At 38.2% G+C, this 17,905-nt stretch overlaps 1 protein-coding gene across 1 annotated transcript in view; it reads right to left on the bottom strand.

Moving 5' to 3' along the window:
* Positions 1–371: 371 nt before the first annotated feature.
* Positions 372–17,905, bottom strand: part of LOC149425525 (ubiquitin-protein ligase E3C) — a 28,387-nt gene continuing 10,853 nt past the window's right edge. The window contains exons 6-18 of the mRNA XM_089651159.1: positions 16,214–16,428; positions 15,062–15,461; positions 13,082–13,380; positions 11,940–12,087; positions 9,132–9,225; positions 7,474–7,684; positions 6,522–6,636; positions 6,294–6,412; positions 4,791–5,035; positions 3,798–4,016; positions 2,994–3,249; positions 2,436–2,566; positions 372–1,293 (exon numbers count right to left, since the gene is read on the bottom strand). Of these exons, the coding sequence (XP_089507285.1) occupies positions 1,126–1,293; positions 2,436–2,566; positions 2,994–3,249; positions 3,798–4,016; positions 4,791–5,035; positions 6,294–6,412; positions 6,522–6,636; positions 7,474–7,684; positions 9,132–9,225; positions 11,940–12,087; positions 13,082–13,380; positions 15,062–15,461; positions 16,214–16,428 (2,620 nt within the window). The 3' untranslated portion in view covers positions 372–1,125. The remainder of the gene's footprint in view (positions 1,294–2,435; positions 2,567–2,993; positions 3,250–3,797; positions 4,017–4,790; positions 5,036–6,293; positions 6,413–6,521; positions 6,637–7,473; positions 7,685–9,131; positions 9,226–11,939; positions 12,088–13,081; positions 13,381–15,061; positions 15,462–16,213; positions 16,429–17,905) is intronic.

Here is a 17,905-nt window from a genome sequence, read left to right as displayed (position 1 = left end):
TATCAATTTTATCGTGCTAGTCCACCAGTAGAGTTGAGTTTGTCGATCTCTTTTACCTGATATAAGTTAATAAATTAAAATAAAGAAATATTAAGTAATTTTTTTTTTTTTTAATATTTTTCATTTTATTTAAATAAGAAATAAAAACAGCTAAAACAATGATACTTTATACAATTTGACAAATATTTTTAATTAAAAGGAATATAATTAGCGCGAAGTTAGCAGCTTGGTTTGTAAACTGTGCTGTAAAATTTATTAAAAAACATAAAATCACAATCCGTTGAACAAGAAAAACATCTCTGTACAAATTTTTCCTTAACAATTACATATTACAAAATATTCCTAAAACGATTTTCGCAAACTGAAACAGACTCTTCGCTTTTCCACAAATGATTTTAAATAAAAATTTTCAAAAGCAAATATCTGTATTCTTGCTTTATGTTTGTATACATTGATTTAATTTGGAATAAGGCTCAGAGTGTATGTATTTAAAATATGGCTTCACATGTCCCACTTCATTGCTACAACGCCATGGCATGAAAAAATATGAAGTGACGTAGAAAATAAATATAAATTAAAAACGACATGCTAATTAAACTACTTCTTAATAAATTATTGTTCTTCAACAAATTATCACATTGTTCCGACAATGCTCTCTCATATGGATCAAAACCAATTCGTGGCTCATCACAAAGTATAGTTTGTGAATGCGATTGCGATACGGTGATGAGTGACTTATCACAGAAGCATCGACATTTTCGCAAATACAGCTCGACTCAGTGAGATTCATCACAAAAGAACTTGCTGAAATACGGTTTAGCTTAGTGCGGTTAATCACAAAGATACTATACCCTATTCATAAATACGGCTTAGCTCAGTGTGGTATATCACAAAGATACTATACCCTATTCATAAATACGGCTTAGCTCAGTGTGGTATATCACAAAGATACTATACCATATTCATAAATACTGCTAAGCTCAGTGTGGTTTATCACAAAAATACTATGCTGTATTTGCAAATAGGCTACGTGTGTTTATCACAAAGTGTCAAGCCTTATTTGTGAATACGACTTAACTAAGTGTGACTGATCACAAAGTATCTTGCCTCATCCATGAATACGGCTTAACTCAGTTCAAAGCCAGCTCCGGCGTTGATGGCGTAGAGAAGCTTCTCCTTGAGCATGACCTCGGAGGGGAACTCTGGCAGCTTGAGGAGGTTCATGCAGGTGGAGGCGGATGGAAGACGCTCGGAGGTGCCTGCATGTTGGATGCAGAATGGTGGATCCAAGTCCTGAAACATTCAGTTTGGTTAAAATCATGTTAACACACTTAGGACGGGAAAGGTATTTCTACCCGTTCGGTCGATTGTTGCTTAAGGAAGGGTATTTTTACCTTTTGCACCGGCTTCATTTCAATGGCAGAAAAGAATAAATTATCCAATGTTTTTGTATGAATATTATAGGCCAATCTCTTTATAAAGGTCCCAACTATATGTACATAATTATCAAATCACAATATAATTCTTATTTTTACATCTATATTCAAGTCTTTCATGTATATCGGTATTTCAACAAAGGGACCTTTTATTATTGAATACCTGACACTTGATAAGCAATGCGTTTGAAGATTAACGAAATAAGTAATTTTTCGGTAAGTCATTTTATAGCTTGGGTATGCTGAGTTAGTACGTAGAAATTTTTAATTAAAATATTTTTATTATTTTCGAAGATATAGCGATTTAAAACAAATTAAAATAATTCACGCAGGACCTTCATTTTCGCCTGTCGCCAGCAGTCCGCCCGCGCAAAAGATACCCGCCTGAAATGTGTTAATTATCAGAAGCAGCCCACGACTGAAATTGCCGGCAGTGCATTTCACATAAAAAAATGAAACTGTTAAAATTTACCGCGCATGCATTGCCAATGTGTGAATGGTGTAGTGCTAACATTGTAAATTAATTTGACCAAAGTAATCCATTCTCGACGCATTGGATATCCATGTTGAAAGTGGTGCAAAATACACTTCCCGCCATGGCGCCTCGTACATGCGTCGATAATGCATTATATATCAACACTGCTCTAACGCATGATTTACCAATCTGAGAGTAATCTGTCTCTCACATGTCACAATTTCAGCGGACCAAGCTGTCTCGGTAGTATGGGAAAATAAAATTTTGTACATAATCAATATGCACAAAACTTAATGGGCTCGATCGCACTTGCGCGGGAGCCATACTAAAAAGTATCTCAAGTGATCTGGCGGGAATTGTGACTGGAGAGTTTTTTTTATATATTGATGACTGGGGCACAGATGTTGTTGTAATTTATGTGAGGACTGAAGACAAGCAGTGCAGTGCACAAATGCACATACCAAGAAACCGCCTCTGGATGACAGATAGAAGCAACTGGAGATCTGGTGTTCAGTGTTAGTTACCTTGAAGCCGAGCAGAGGAGGCCTGGAGCAGCTGGTGACGAACTTGAGCAATTGTCTCTTCTGTATATCTGTGAACTCTTCCAGCGCCTTCCAGAAGAATTGGATAGTTGGGTGTTCTAGGGTGTAACCGCCTAAATAAAAAGGAGAAATTTTTTTCATCCACCTTCACAATAAACATCACAACACCCTAATATAGCACTTACAAATAATAATAATGATAATTGGACAATTTTCATAGCGCAGTTTTTGTGAAAATTCATTTTATTTCTACAGATGACAGGAAAAAAATTAGTTAAATAAATAAGTAATCAAACATGATTTTCAAATAATCAAACATGATTTTAAATAAGTAATCAAACAGGCTTTCATTAAAAAAAAAATTAATTATGACCAAATGCAGTTATTTTTAAAAATGTTATCATTATTGGTGGTCCTCAAATAAGTGAAGTGAAAAAATAAGAAGCTGTTTAATGAAAATGCATTGATTTTTGCCCAGAGGGATTGAGACAGAGGCCGTAAATAGGTTTGTAATAATTAATTCTTTGTTCAAATCAGTACCTCCATAATTAGTATGCTGCTTGAGATCCTCGACGTCCACCCCACTCTCAGCTCCACTGACTAGCAGCCGCAACTCCTTGGGCCCGAAGAGGCGCAGCCAGGCCAACGGCACCACGCCAGCCAGCCCGCGCCGTGCTGCCGCCGTCTGCAGCCGCACCTGGCGCGACAGTTTCCACTCCGCCATCAGGTGGATGTACTCTATGCGGTTCTCGGCCGTCACGGCGATGTTGGCACCGCCGGGTTTCAACTCGTCCACCTTTGAAGGATGGATGATATTTAATTGAGGTAACATATTTATGTTATATTTTTTAATGTGACATCTCCACGGTGTCAAATTTTTTTACATTCAAATAAAGAAGAGTGTCTGTGGTGGGCGGGCGGGCAGACGTGTGGTGGACACCGGGCAGGCAGTGTGGATTTGATTTTTATACAAATCTACAGTTTTATGTTGATTGATGAAATTTTGCACACTTCGCCTTCAAAACAAGAGGAAGGTCACTGTCTACGTTTGATTTCGAAAAACTCTGTGTAAATCCCGGACAACACCGGGGACTTCAGTTACTGGTTAAATAAATTACAACGAAAATCTATTTTTTATATTAAAAAATAAATTTGTACTAAATAAATACCAATATAAAAAGTTATGTCACTTTCACTATATCAGTTAATTTAGGACAAAATTTAATTCAATTGCTGTGGTCAGTTTTAGATGGTTTAGTTCCGTTAAGCACATTCCAATTATTACAAGCACAGTCCACTAAAATTAGTACAAGACAATGTAAATTATACGACATCCTAGATCACCTTCTGTTCGCCTAATTCGTCTGTCATGACGGTGAAGTCAAGACCGAGGTCGGGGACGGCGGTGGGCGGCAGCGCGCGCAGCTGCAGCAGGGAGCGGTGCAGGCGCTCGTCCAGTGCCGCCAGCCGGTGAATGTCAGCCTCTCCCCCACTCTCGCCCACCAGTGCCTGCAGGAAGAACTCCGCCAGCGGGAGGTCCACCAGCAATCCCTCGTACAGGGCCTGGGATATAACGGTTTCATTACTTAATATGGAACTTTGAATTCCTATAAATCTACAACACAAAAACCCGTAAATGTCCCATCAATGAATAGGGGATAGAAAAATAAATATACACTCAACACTTCGTGGTATCCGGCTTTAGATGGTTGTTCCAAATCTGACTGCAGAAAACCACATTAAGGCGAAGCTTAATGCCAAATCACGATTTTGATTAATCTTTATAACGAATTGGTGTACATTATCAATACAAAAAAATATGCTTTAGATAAATTGAAGGTTTTCCTATCGCTTCGCTTGAGTAGAATACAAATAAATATATAAATTACTCAGTAAAAAATATAAATGCCAACTACAAAAAAAATTTTTTTTCAATAGAAATGTATGAACGCATAAAGGAAACAACTTTTAAAAAATATATTACTATAGCTAAGATTATCTGTGACAGTTTCACTTGATTAACTTTTTTGCTTTCTTATTAAATTATTTACAAAATAAATAAAACCAGTTTTTTGCTTGAAATCGAACGTTTCTAGACTCCATTTGTCCAGCGATTTTAATGCCTATTATGTACCTACAATATAAGGTATACCAAGAATATACACATTTTTGGCTTGTAGCTTCCTCTTAAAGAGTTTTATGCTGCTTATACATTTGCGAACCGAAACACGAGCCGAGCTTCGAACTATGGAAAAGGAACGAAGCAACCGCAAGCAGAATTTCGCACCATTTGCTGTTGTTTCGTTCCTTTCCCATAATACAAAAAATATATCTCACCTTCCCGAGCATCCGTCCGATGAAATAATAATGCTGCTGAAAGTTGTCGACCAGCAGGTGCACGGCGGGGTTGGGGTACAGCGTATTGTCGCGCGTGAGGCGGAAGAAGCCGCGGTTGGGATCGCAGGCCGTGCGCAGCAGCTCCGACTGGAACTCCCGGAAAACGCCGCCCCCGTCTACGCCTGCCTCCTCCAGACCCGCCTCGTTCATCAGCTGGACGCGCATCTTCAGACGGAGGTCGGGCTCTGGCGAAGAAGAAGTTGATTAACGGGGAATTATTGTAAAGCATTAACAAAATGTCGTACAATATATTGTATGCAGGGTAGTTTTGTTAATTTTAGAGGATTGGGATTTGAACCTGCGACTTTAACTAGTCGAGAGCCGTACCCCTCTACCACGGAGACCTCGACCACGGAGCTATACATTTGAATGCCTTTATAAAGGAAACAATTCTGTGTTTTTGATCTTTTCATTATTTTAGGCTAATATTTTCTTTCTGTCTTGTATGGTGTGTTTAAGTTTGCTCTAGAGTAAGAGGCATGCTATAGTCCTTTGGGGATTTGGTAGTGAGACAAATGAAAGATGTGGTTGTGATGTCACAGGGTTTATTTGAGTGAGACAGTAGCGCAGTTATGAGATGACTCCGGACCGATGACGATGTACCAGGTGGCTGTGGGAGATGCAGGCCGGCGACGAAGTCTCGGGACTGAGGCGCAGAGTGGCGAAAGTGTCGCAGGGTCTAGGCGCAAGAGCGCAGAGCGACGCTACTAGAATATTCGGGAACGTTCGCCCATGCCAAACGCATCTAGAACTTTCTAGATACGATGCTAGCATTAGGCGCACCTACCTACAAGTCTGAATATTCTCAACACACCGGGCGGCTATAAAACGGGGCGCATCACGATGTAGTCAGTCAGTCATAATCATAGCCATAATTAGCAGTTCTACAAGTGAGCAACCTGCGAACGCTGCCTACTGAGGCGGCCGGCCACCTGACAGGCCAGCCCCCCGCGTAGCGTCTCGCCGTCGCTCGCTCCACCGCGTAGCTACAGTCCCACGGGATCCGGTTTACTAAACTGACTTCAATTAATAAGCAATAGCCTTTACGTGCATCTATTTAAAAAATGTATTATTATTTTTAAACTAGCTAAAGTCCCCGGCGTTGTCCAGGGTTTATACAGTAATTTTCCTCTTATTTTGAATGTCAAATGTGCAAAATTTCATCAAGAAGTATCAAAATTCTGCTTTCAGGCATGGGGAAATCGGATGGGGGTGGTTTTTCAAAATCTCATGTAGACAGTCAACTTCCCTTGTTATGACGGTCGAAAAAAGACAGTTCATCTGCATCCTAACTATCGCCGATTCAGACTGCAATATTTTTTGGCTTTGTGTTATCTTCGAAATCTTTTCCAGTTACTCGAGGTTGCCACCACTTCACATTCATTAGGTTATCCGAATATTATACGGATTATTCTACAAAACGACTATGCAATCAATACTTACCATTTTGTGGACTAAGTTTGTCAAATGCATCTTCGTAGATATGCGATCTCCTGATCATAACATGGATATTCGGGCCTTGTAAAAAGCTCACAAGATCGCCTTGGTGCTCTTGTTTGTCCCTGGAAATAAATATAAAGCAAATATGAAGCAATCCTTGAGAGTAATAGCTAAGATCATTGCTCTATAGTTTGTTATGTCTGCTGATATATGTGTGCTAAAAGTGCTAACCTCATCAGAAGTCCTTGGAAAATAAGAACCCTCTGCGAAAACGGGACTACAAATGGAATTTCTTTAAGTATCGTAAGTGTCCTAACTTCTTTGGTGGTGAGGGGTGGTCCTTCCTCTGGAAAATAAAATGTTTTTAATTAGAAAAACACGAATATTACAAGACATTTATATTTGGGGTATTATGCCATAGTGTGCTACCTCCTTCATTAGCCAACTTTTCGGACAGCATTACAGTGTCCATCATCAAGGCAGATGTATCCTGTTGCAAATGTATCACATTAATTAGAGCATGCAGAGGATAGAACTCCTTGAATTTGTGTAAAGTACCAAATAGTACCGAAGATATAAGCCATTAAAATGTTGATATTTGCGGCTGGCCGAAAAACTCGTGACATCACGGTACATGCGTGGAGGTACTGCAGCACTGCTATTCGAGTTGTGTCTCGAGCGATGTCACGAGACATCATTGCATTAGTTGTACGCTAGTTCAATTTTAAAGCTCAAAAATTCGTCATTTTTGAAGTTAACGAAAAATTAATTTTACTGTCGTTATTAAAACTTTAAATATATTTTCATAAAAAAAAATTGTAGACAATAGATTCAACCAGAGTATAGAGTCACACCACGTCAGAATCCGATCATTTGGTGGGCTTTGAAAAATGCAAACTTTATTTAAAAAAAAAAATTATTTTAATCAAAAGTACCACAAGTCAATTTGAAAGATATGATTTAAAAAAATATGTATTTAACTAGAACTTTTGCATGGACCCACAGACAAACAACTAAAAATTGAAATAAAAACTTGTTGGAAAAACATTTTACAAACTTTATTTACAAAAGAATAAGAATAAGAAACTTGGAATAAGATAAAAATGAGCGAACTTCAGGTGTACAGATGGGCCCACAGCACTCTTGTACGGGTTAATCTGTCGAGTAGTATGTGATTCCTTACCGCAGTCCTCTCTTGTGAGGGCAGTGAAGGCGGCGAAAGGGCGGTAGTGTCGAAGGCGCTGGTGGCGGCGAGGATGCAGTAGTTGGTGCGGCCGCTCAGCCAGCAACGGCAGGGCTAGCCCGCCCCCGCCCCCGCACCAGTCCCGCTCCCCCGACGTGAAGTACAGGCGCTGGTCACGCATGTGCAGCTGGCGGAGCAGGCGCACTGCCACCTGCAATCAATGTCAACTGGGATTAAAGAAGGATCAATGATAATTATAATTAACCATTCCACACTGGAGGGCGGGCAATATCCTCTGTCTGTTGGGCACATATAAACAAAATAAAATACATAACCACTCAAACGATTTTTGGCATATTATGACAAGTTTGCAAAACGTACTTGCCATAATGTGCCAAATTCAAGTCTCCCGGCGACCTGCAGTTTGCGTTAGTAGAAAGTTGAGATGACTTTCCCATTTTGCGGTAAATATCATATCCTAATTTAGTGCATTCAATTTTGACGATTGTTTACGATTAAAAATTGAGTCTTCAGTGATTATCAAATAGGTCGTAGATAACATACAGAAATAAAAAAATATTCAATGTTGACCCGAATAAGTATCACGTACGGCAAAGAAATTTGTGGGTTCATAAAGTTCACGATTTTTTAATAATTTTTTTATAAATCCTAAAAATATGGGATAAATGGTAAAATATAGGTGGGTTCATCAGCTATAAAGTACTATAATCAGTTTATATGTCTCCATATTAACAGTCAGCGGTAGGAGAATATACATATCGAGTACAGGAATAAGAACATGAGCATATGTTCTGATAGCCAGGCAGCCCTAATGGCACTGGGAAGTAACCAATGCCACTCCAGACTGGTGATGGAATGCAGGACTATCCTTATAGAACTGGCGACCATCAATAAAGTAACCCTGCTCTGGGTACCAGGACATAAAGGTATTGAGGGCAACGAGCGGGCTGACGAACTAGCAAGGAAAGGGGCGAAATCACCACTTGTAGGATCCGAGCCGGCCGTAGGAGTAGCAGCTTGCCACACAAAATTACATATTGACAGGTGGGTCAAATCCCAGCACCGCAAAGAATGGGAGAGGGCACCCGGAATGAGACAATCCAAAGTAATCATAAAAGTATCAGACCCTAAATGAACAAAGAAACTACTCAATATGGACAGAAACTCGCAGAGGGAACTGGTAGGACTACTAACGGGACACTGCCATCTCAGGAGACACATGCAGATATTGGGAGAGGAAAACACCAATAGATGCAGGAAATGTGAAGAGGATGAAGAGACTCCAATTCACCTGGTGGTGCCAATGTCCTGCCCTGGTGAGAACTAGGCTCAGATACCTGGGGAGACATACAGTTGAACCAGAAGACATAGCCACATACCCAATGACAACCCTGGTGAACTTTATTAAAGGGGCTGGGTTGTTGTTAAAGGATTGAGGTAAAATGTGAGATAGCACAATAGGCCTATGGCCTAAGTGCTCACGGGAACTATGTGTAAACCGTCTTTGCCCTTTTAAAAATAAAAATAAAGTTTTTTTAATGAGGCGGGATAAATACTCAACGTTTCCAAATGGAACGCTTGGAAATCCTGATCGCTGGACTCATATCTCAATGATTAACGCAATCGCTCGGGTTTACCTTGAATAAGTGTGCCCATATAGCTGTCAGGTTGGGATATCTGTCATTGTATGCTTTATCTTGCTCTGAAGCTGTGGATGCAAATACTGCGCTTCTGAAAATATAAAACAGATTATTTAACTTCCGTTTATTCTGAAAAATAATCTCTAGGGCACTTTGGACATACAACACTAAGCACAGGATGTTTCAGAGAATTTGAACAATTCTTCAAATTTCAAAGTTAATTTTTGAGTTCCGTGAAAGTTCTTTTCAGGTTATGTTATTATTTCAGTTCTGTCAAGTAACTGGCCTATATGTAAAGATATAATAACAGAACTTGAATAGGACTGTCAAGGGACCTTGAAATGAACGTTTTAATTTGATGAATTGTTCAAATTCTATGAAACAACCCATCCCAATAATAGTAATTATTGGATTATTTGTATATCGCCGTATTTGTGAGAAAATCACCTTAAGGGAGCTTAACACCTTAATTTATTTCTATCACTTTTTTTTATTTTTGCTGAGGTGTTTACGTGGTTATGTATAGGTGTGACAAGTATTTATGTGATGTAGAAGAAAGTTTTTATTTTTATGTATAAGTAAATTTCATAGCTAAATAATAATAACAATCAGTGGCGGCTCGTGACTTTTACGTGTACTAGAGTGCTAATATTACAAAAACGGTATTACATATTGATGTTGTTGTAGCTGAAAACGATTTTTAATTTTTTTACGAAAATACGATTTTTGTATGAATATTTTCAGGAAATTTCAGTTTGGCCGGGCGCACAAGGATTTCCTGAAAATCTTCATACAGAATTATTTTCGAAAAAAAAAAAATCGTCTTCAGCTACAACAACATCAATAATGCCATTAACCTCTCAGAAAAGGACTTTTATTTACTTTGTGTTCCTTTGCGAACTGTCAAAACGCGAAAATTTTTGTGTTATTCACGAGTTTTGTTAAAAGCTTCATAACTGACGTTTTGGGAAACGTAGCCTCATTCTAAAAAATGTTTTGGAAAGATTATGAAATTCACTATAGTATTGTTTTGTTATACGTAAATATTTGCGTTACTAAATATACATTTTCTGAAAACATCAAAAATATGTAAAAATCGCTGACCATTATTTCAAAGCTGTGAAAAATGTACTTTTTTCTGAGTATCATAAAGAAATAACACTTTATATATTGAAGAAATATAATTAAAAACTATTAGTCACCTCAAAATATTAACCGTCCAAACTAAAATATTTTTAAAAAATTATTTGAAAACGCAATAAATTATGAACGAACAAGATGACAGATTCAATCGACTCAGATAATGCACCTCTACATTCCATAGATATTCTTGAATGCAGACGCGTAGCGTTATTCATTATCGATACTCTGTTTTTTAAATCATGGCAATCCGTATACTAGTGATGGAAATAAATCGATTTTTGTAAAATCTCGCGCGTTTACGTGAAAAGACGTACTAATGTCTTGACCGCTATTATCATATTTACGTCTTTTGACGTTCTAATGTTCCGAGTGGTTAATGTAATATTAGCAAATCTAGTACACCCAAAAGTCAAGACCCGCCACTGATCACAACAGTAGATAAGTAGACAAGTATATATTTAACATAAGTAGATAAGATACAGAGTTTTCCAATAAGAGGTGTTATTTTGATATTCTATCGTAAAAGATCAATGGTTTCGTTGCTTATGTGGCACGTAGCGCCGTCTTGTTGAAAGTAAACGTTGTCCAGATCAATACCATCCAATTCAGGCCATAAAAAATCATTAATCATCTCTCGATAGCGCAATCCATTCACCGTAACTGTTGCTCCAGCCTCATTTTCGAAAAAGTAAGGTCCAATGACTCCGCCGGACCGTAAACCGCACCAAACAGTCACACGTTGAGGATAGAGAGACTTTTCAACAATAACTCTTGGGTTTTCCGAGCCCCAGATGTGACAATTTTGCTTGTTGACGAAGCCACCGGGGTGGAAATGGGCCTCATCACTCAAGATGATTTGCATTTGATTCACTCAAGTGAATTTTAATAATTTCAATGCGTTGTGAAGCGTATATCGTTCCATTTTTATTAATGGCATAGTTTCTACTTGTCAAATGTCAAAAAATGACAGCTTCAAAAGTAACATCTACCGAAATAGCGGGCTATTCAAATTAACACCTGTTATTGGAAAACCCTGTATTACGTATTTACATAATCTTGATAAATTTAACAATATAATTTTTATTTAACCCCTCAAGCCACATTTCATAAAGACGCAGTCAGAAAGTCGAATTTTTATATTTCCACTTTGCAATAAAATCCAAATAAATGTAATATTTCAGAATGTATCCGAAAACTAAATGCTGTTTTTGAAAGGTGATAAAATATGCTTTCAAATTTTATTATCAGAAATAAACATATAATTTTTGAAATAATAAAATATTGAAGTTACGTTTATTAGTTTTTTCATCTAAACACTAAACTTAAAATAACTTTAAAATTTACTAGACACATGTATTATAAACATTACAGCCTCACTTTTTGTCGTTTCATATAAAATTAATTAATAACAAAAAAATGTTATGTTAATTTTTCTCAAATTGCGGTTGTAGAACATTTGTTTTCATAAAGGTAAACATTTTTATTTTTTTATGGTTAACTTCTAGATTTGAATATAAAGTGTGGTGTTTTCTCTTTCTAACACCGTGTATTTCATATTTTCACGATGACAGAAAGGGAGATAAAACTATATAAATTGAAAAAATATTTGACAAGATGGAGGCTTTCAGATAGCCTCCTGGTTTTCAATGATTTAATTTCTACCTGTAGTCCTGTCCCACGTTGAGCCTCTGTTCAGGGAAGGCCAACTCAATGAGTCCCGTGCAGACCTGTCGCAGCAGCACGCAGAGGGGCCCCAACTCCGAAAACGAGAAAGCCTGGACGGTTGAGACTATTGAAGTATTGGATTCCCCTGTGAAAAGATTAAAATTTAAATAAATGCGAGTCACACTTACAAAGTCCTTTTTTAACTCAAAAATTTGTACATACCGTTTCCGTTTCAATACGGTGGCCATTATAATGGTTCAAAAAAGATTTTTTTTTCAAAGGCGAAATCTTTTTGTTTATTTGGACTTTCTTACTAGCATTTTTCAATATTATGGTACCTACCTGCCTGAAGAATGTTTGAAAAAAGAATTATCATAGACTAGTGATGTTTCTTTAATCAAATTGTATAATTCTTTATTTGAAATTTAAAAAATGTACAATTTATAAATAAGTAGGTGTGTATTAAGGTACCTACTTACAAATCTTATCATTTGAAAGGAAATTTTGGTTTTGATTTATTGAAAAAAGAGAAAATTAGAAACATTCTTTTTTGGACGTGAGATGTACTCTGCCGCGGTAAATAAAACCACGGTGTCTTCCTTGAGACATTCAAGAAAGATACTGTGTTTTTATTTACCGCTGCAGTACTGTTCACAGAACTACTAGTTTAGTTTTTAAAGGTTTTTTTTTTGTTTTCTCTAAACCTTATGCATCACAATGGAGGAAGAATAGCGTTGTTACTTAATCTTCCCATAGTGAAAGAATGTATGCAACATCAAAGCATTTTAATTTGACCAAAAACAGAAAAATAACAGATTAGGTTAGGTTTTTTTAACCAGTCAACCGTGCTGTCATCTGTCATAAAAACCAAACAGGCTGATGAAAAGATAACGCCGGCTTGTCATGGATAATTTAATATTTAAACAAACAGCGTAGCTAGCCTCGTGAAACAAAAAGCAAATGTTAGTCCGTAATTGGCGCAAGCGATTCTGACCTTTTGCTTTATACAAATTCTTTATACATAAGGCGTAAAATCGCATTTAAAAAAAAAAACGCCGGATTTAAAAAAAAGCCCGCCGGCGGTCGAGCCACAGATGACTGGTTAAATCTGTTTTGTCATCCCATCAATGCAGACTCACCAGTAACAGGAGCTGTGTCACTCTGCCCAAACTCCTCATCGTGCAGGGTCGTCAGCAGCAACGAATACAGCGAGCAGAAGGTGGCGAGCGGCGCCAGCAGTCTGGCCGCCTTGCTGCCCATGCCCTGCGCCAGCATGGCGAGCAGGGTGCCGCCCCTGCCCGTGGCGCTAGGGCTGCCCCCTGCCACACTGACTCCGTGGCTCGTGCTGGGCGATGCCGAAGAACTGACCTCCAGGTTGGAAGACCAGGACCAGAGGGCGCGGAGGAAAGAGGGTTTGAAGGCCAAAGTGAATAGGAGTCTGAAAAGAACATGGGATCAAGATAAGGGAATATATTTATATTACAAAATGGACATGACGTTAGAATTTACTGCTACTATTTGTATTTATGCTATTATCTACTATAACTTTTTGTTCATACACCGTACGAAAAAAATTATTGAACCATGACGAAGATGAAGATTATTATTACTAGACATTAATGAACCCTGCGTTTTTTTAACTACATAACTAGTATATTAATTTTTTTCACTAAAAACCCCTACAGCCACTAAATTGCTTGGTACAACCGTTGTGCGTCAACCGTTGAGTGTTGTATACAGACGACGCGATGGTTGGTTCAATTCCGTCAGTTGCTCATCTGGGGAACACAAGGAAAAAAAAATGGCTCATGGAATGTAAAATATTCAGTCATATAATGCTAGTAAAAGAATAAAAAAATTGTTTTTACTTTCGTTCGTTGCATTCTTTTTAATACATTTGAACTGTTCCAAAAGGTTCACAAGAGCTTCGTTCCGTATCTCTTCATTTCTTGTACAGGGCTAGCTGATTTTTCAATACCCTATATAAATCTCAAGTATGTCCAACATTGAATTTGGGTGTCACCTCTGGGCTGGAGCCCCACAAAACTTGATAAACCTGCTTGATTCTGTGTAAAGGAGGGGGGTCCGTCTAATTGACAATCCATTTTTAACAGACTGATTGCTATCTCTAATGCACAGATCCCTTTAATTGAGCCTGCTCTAAGGAGCAGCAGATTAATGCACCATCAATCCTCGGCGCACCGGTGCACGTGCGTGAATGGCTTCATGAGAACAGGTCCCTTCGACTAGTTTTAGTGTAAGACAGCTTTTTTTTTTTTTTTCTTAGGTTTGTCAACAGTGGTTCATACATTCATTAAACATGGTTGATACTATCACTAATAACAGACAAACACAACATTGATGACATAATGGATAATAAGCTTCACAGTATATTACAACAAGAACACTGTAAGGCTAGCATTACACTTGTAAGTTTTTTCGTAAATTTACGACTTCTAGCCAATGGGCATCTTGCATTTTGAAAATCCAATGCGCCCATTGGCTAGAAGTCGTAAATTTACGAAAAAACTTACAAGTGTAATGCTAGCCTAAGTAAAGAATAATGTACATGTATGCACCTACATGCATACATGTATACACACATACATACACTTACATATACATTTCATAACAGTAACAGTAATTAGTTTTTAGAAAAACACAATAGGGAGCTTTAAGTCTTGTTGACGTTTGATTTGAAGGTGGCCAATGATGACATTGACAAATCAATGTAATGACTTTTATATGTCTCGTTAAAATTACGGCACAGCTTGTATGTGAAATGAGCTTCCGCATCTCTTTTTCCTCCTTCATATAATCCGAGTCTCTTCAAGACCCGCATTAACGAATCCCTTCCTACAGCCCCTACTTTAACCCGCCTCGCAATGCTGCCCCACCGGGTGACGACATAGCTTTACACTGTACAGACAGTGATGTCACATAAAAAATAAAATTGCAGTATCCCACAAGCATTTAACTTGCTATCTAATATCACAACACTCTTTTCGAGAATTCTCAGCAGTAGAAAGAAAATTTTGTAGCATTGTTTATGTTTATGCCTTCCAATTCATTTATATTCAAACGAAATAGAAAAAAGATAAAAAAAGAAAAACACTCACTTGTATTTATGAAATGCTAATTTATGACTCAGCAAGAGATTATGACAGATGCCCGATATGTGCTCCAGCACATCCTCGTTCCAATCGCACTGGCCCGTCTGTGAGCAGATGAACAAGATAGCGCTGTTGGTGTTATTCAGCATCTCGATGCACTGCTTGTTCACGTCGAACACGTTCCCCCCTGGGGGCAGCTCCTCTTCCGTGTCGCTGGAGCCTTCACTCTCGGCCCCCGCCTGCGTATTCCGTGCGCGTGCATAGAACGTGTCCGAAGGGGTGCGGTGACGGATGCAGAGGATGGACGTTAGACGCGCCATCACGGCCAGGTAGTTGAGTATTTGGGGGTTGGAGAAGTAGTTGGTGATGTTGACTCGGCTCTTTTGCGGGCCGCACACTGATTGGACTGTGAAATAAAGAAGACAAAATGAGGTTTATATTTGCGGTTGATTGTAAGACTAATTTTTTTCTGACCTAACCTATTAGGTACAGTATGTTGTATTTTGTTCAGTTCCCGAATCAAAGATAATCCATTGCATTTTACACAAAACCAGACTTATTGTGCTTGCCTTAGCAGATTGAAACGTAATCACGACTGGCTTTCTCTGTAACGAAGAACTGATTTGGTATGCAAACGTTTTTCTTTTATTAGTGCGCATTGTCGGGTTATTCATAACCCGGGAATATTTGTCTTTCTTTAAAAAGAATTAAAAAAGTATACTTGTATCCTAGGAACCCTGGTGGCAAGAATTTAAACTTCATTGGCCAATAAGAATGCTCAATTTAACAGGCCATATCTCTGAACCAATCATAATTTAGAACTGAAATATTCTTAATATTGGTGTAAGAGCTCACTCATAGATGACGCTACATATTACTGTATTAGGCTACCCATAGATGGCGTGTAGCTGTTGAGTATTGTAAAGACCAAGTGTATAATAAATAAAGTGGGAACCTCAAGGTCGGGGTCCATTATTCCAACCGTCTGCTAATTAACATATCAGAGACCATTATCAATCTATCATATAGAACTAAGTCCTATGTCAACAAATCTATGAAAAGCCTTACATAATATCATGACTTGAATTTGAGAGGCGCACCGCACATGACAGAGAAGATTTGAGGTGCGAGCTAATGGTGGGTTAAAAAAATACTAACCAAAATTTTGCGGTTGCAGTAGAAGTACGGAGTAGAGAAGCCAGGAGGAGTAGTGCAAGTCAGACTGCAAGGCCTGAGGACTGCCGAGGCACCAGACCAGGGAGGCGTAGGGAAAGGAGGACTGAGCGCAGAGGGCCGGCATCACAAACATGCGGATCACCTCACTCATCTCGCATGACAAGATGCTGGAGGCAAACTCAAACATCACCGTGTGGCTGCAACGAGAAAATGTCATGCATGTACAAATCAAATGTACTAATTTCAGTTGTAAGTGCGTAATATAATGATATTCAAAATTGGAACTGATCAATTCAGACAAGCGATAAAGTAGATACTAAAATTATTACTACGAAATACAAAAAATGCTCCAGTGTTGCCATCGAAGGGCATTTTTTTCCCTGACATTGATTAATTTATTGATTCGCTTTTTTGTCCGGGACATCAATAAATTAATTTTGGGGATGAATTAGGAGGGGGGCATGGGCATGGGTACTGCCGTCTCGGGAATCATTTATTGGATAACCAACACCTCTGTCACAGGTCACCCCAAGTGGTTCGCTACGTTTGGTGACTTAGCAGGGGTGCTCAGGTTCATCGGGTGAGGTGTGTTCAGGATGCGCCAGCCCACCAGCTGCGAGGCGTGCCAGATCGGTAGAGACTGGTTAAGGGAAGACACTAAGGCACCAAGAGACAATTGCTAAACAGTGAACTCTGTTGATTGGCGTGTTCTGAGGAAGAAGTCCTAGCTTTCGGAGCTTAAAAAAATGTATAAGAACTCCCACGAGTATACTTGTTAGCAGGCGCGGCCGCTACATCAAATTTTTGGTGGTTCACTGAGCACCAAATCAAAAACATAATATTGTATTTTACCTACTTACAGTCACTCATTTAAAAAAAAAAGGTCAGGGATAATCAATTACATAAATAAATAATATCAAAATAGAAATAACAGAATAAAAACATACAAAAAATATTTTACTTCGTTGCACGCATATGTCTAAAGTTTGCAAATGAGAAACGCACCCAAAAGATCACTACTACTGTAAATATCACAAAGTCAAATATAATATTGAAAATTATATTTGAAATAATGGACAACATTTACAATGTCAACATTTTGCTTAACGCATTCAAAACTTCTAAAGCTGTACACACTGCACATTGCAGTGCATCTGAAGGTAGTCATGATTTCACTGAACTGCTATTGTAGTTGGTCAGATCCCAAGGGTTAAAAAGTAACTAATAATTACAATGATTCCCTAAAAAAACGTGCATAATAATAATGCATGAGATATTAGCTGACCCATTGACGCATGGTTGCATTTTGCAAGCGAAATATTACCATCTCGTTTAAACCCTATGAAAAAAATTCTTTACTTATGCCCTTATCTCTGGAATGGTTTGAATGATTCCGACGCTGTTTGTATTATACCACGGCGTCGCACAGTTGCCTTAAATTTTTCAGTAGATTTTTCCATAATAATTAAATTAATATATGATAATTTTAACGTTTTTAAAAGATTGTGTCTGTTTTAATAAATAAAAATATTATTTAAGATTGATGAGATTACGATGAGGTATAAAATGTTGTTGGTGGTTCAGTGTAAGAGCGAATGTTAGGACGAGCCGGGCCTGCTTGTTTGGCATGTTTAAATTAACGTCTTTCAACACAGATGAATTATGTATGGTTCC

This window comes from Hesperophylax consimilis, chromosome 3 (assembly GCF_061612785.1).
Source record: "Hesperophylax consimilis isolate HC1 chromosome 3, BYU_Hcon_1.0, whole genome shotgun sequence".
Taxonomy (NCBI): domain Eukaryota; kingdom Metazoa; phylum Arthropoda; class Insecta; order Trichoptera; family Limnephilidae; genus Hesperophylax; species Hesperophylax consimilis.
The sequence above is the reverse complement of the archived record's forward strand: the minus strand, read 5'-3'. Positions and strand labels throughout refer to the sequence as shown.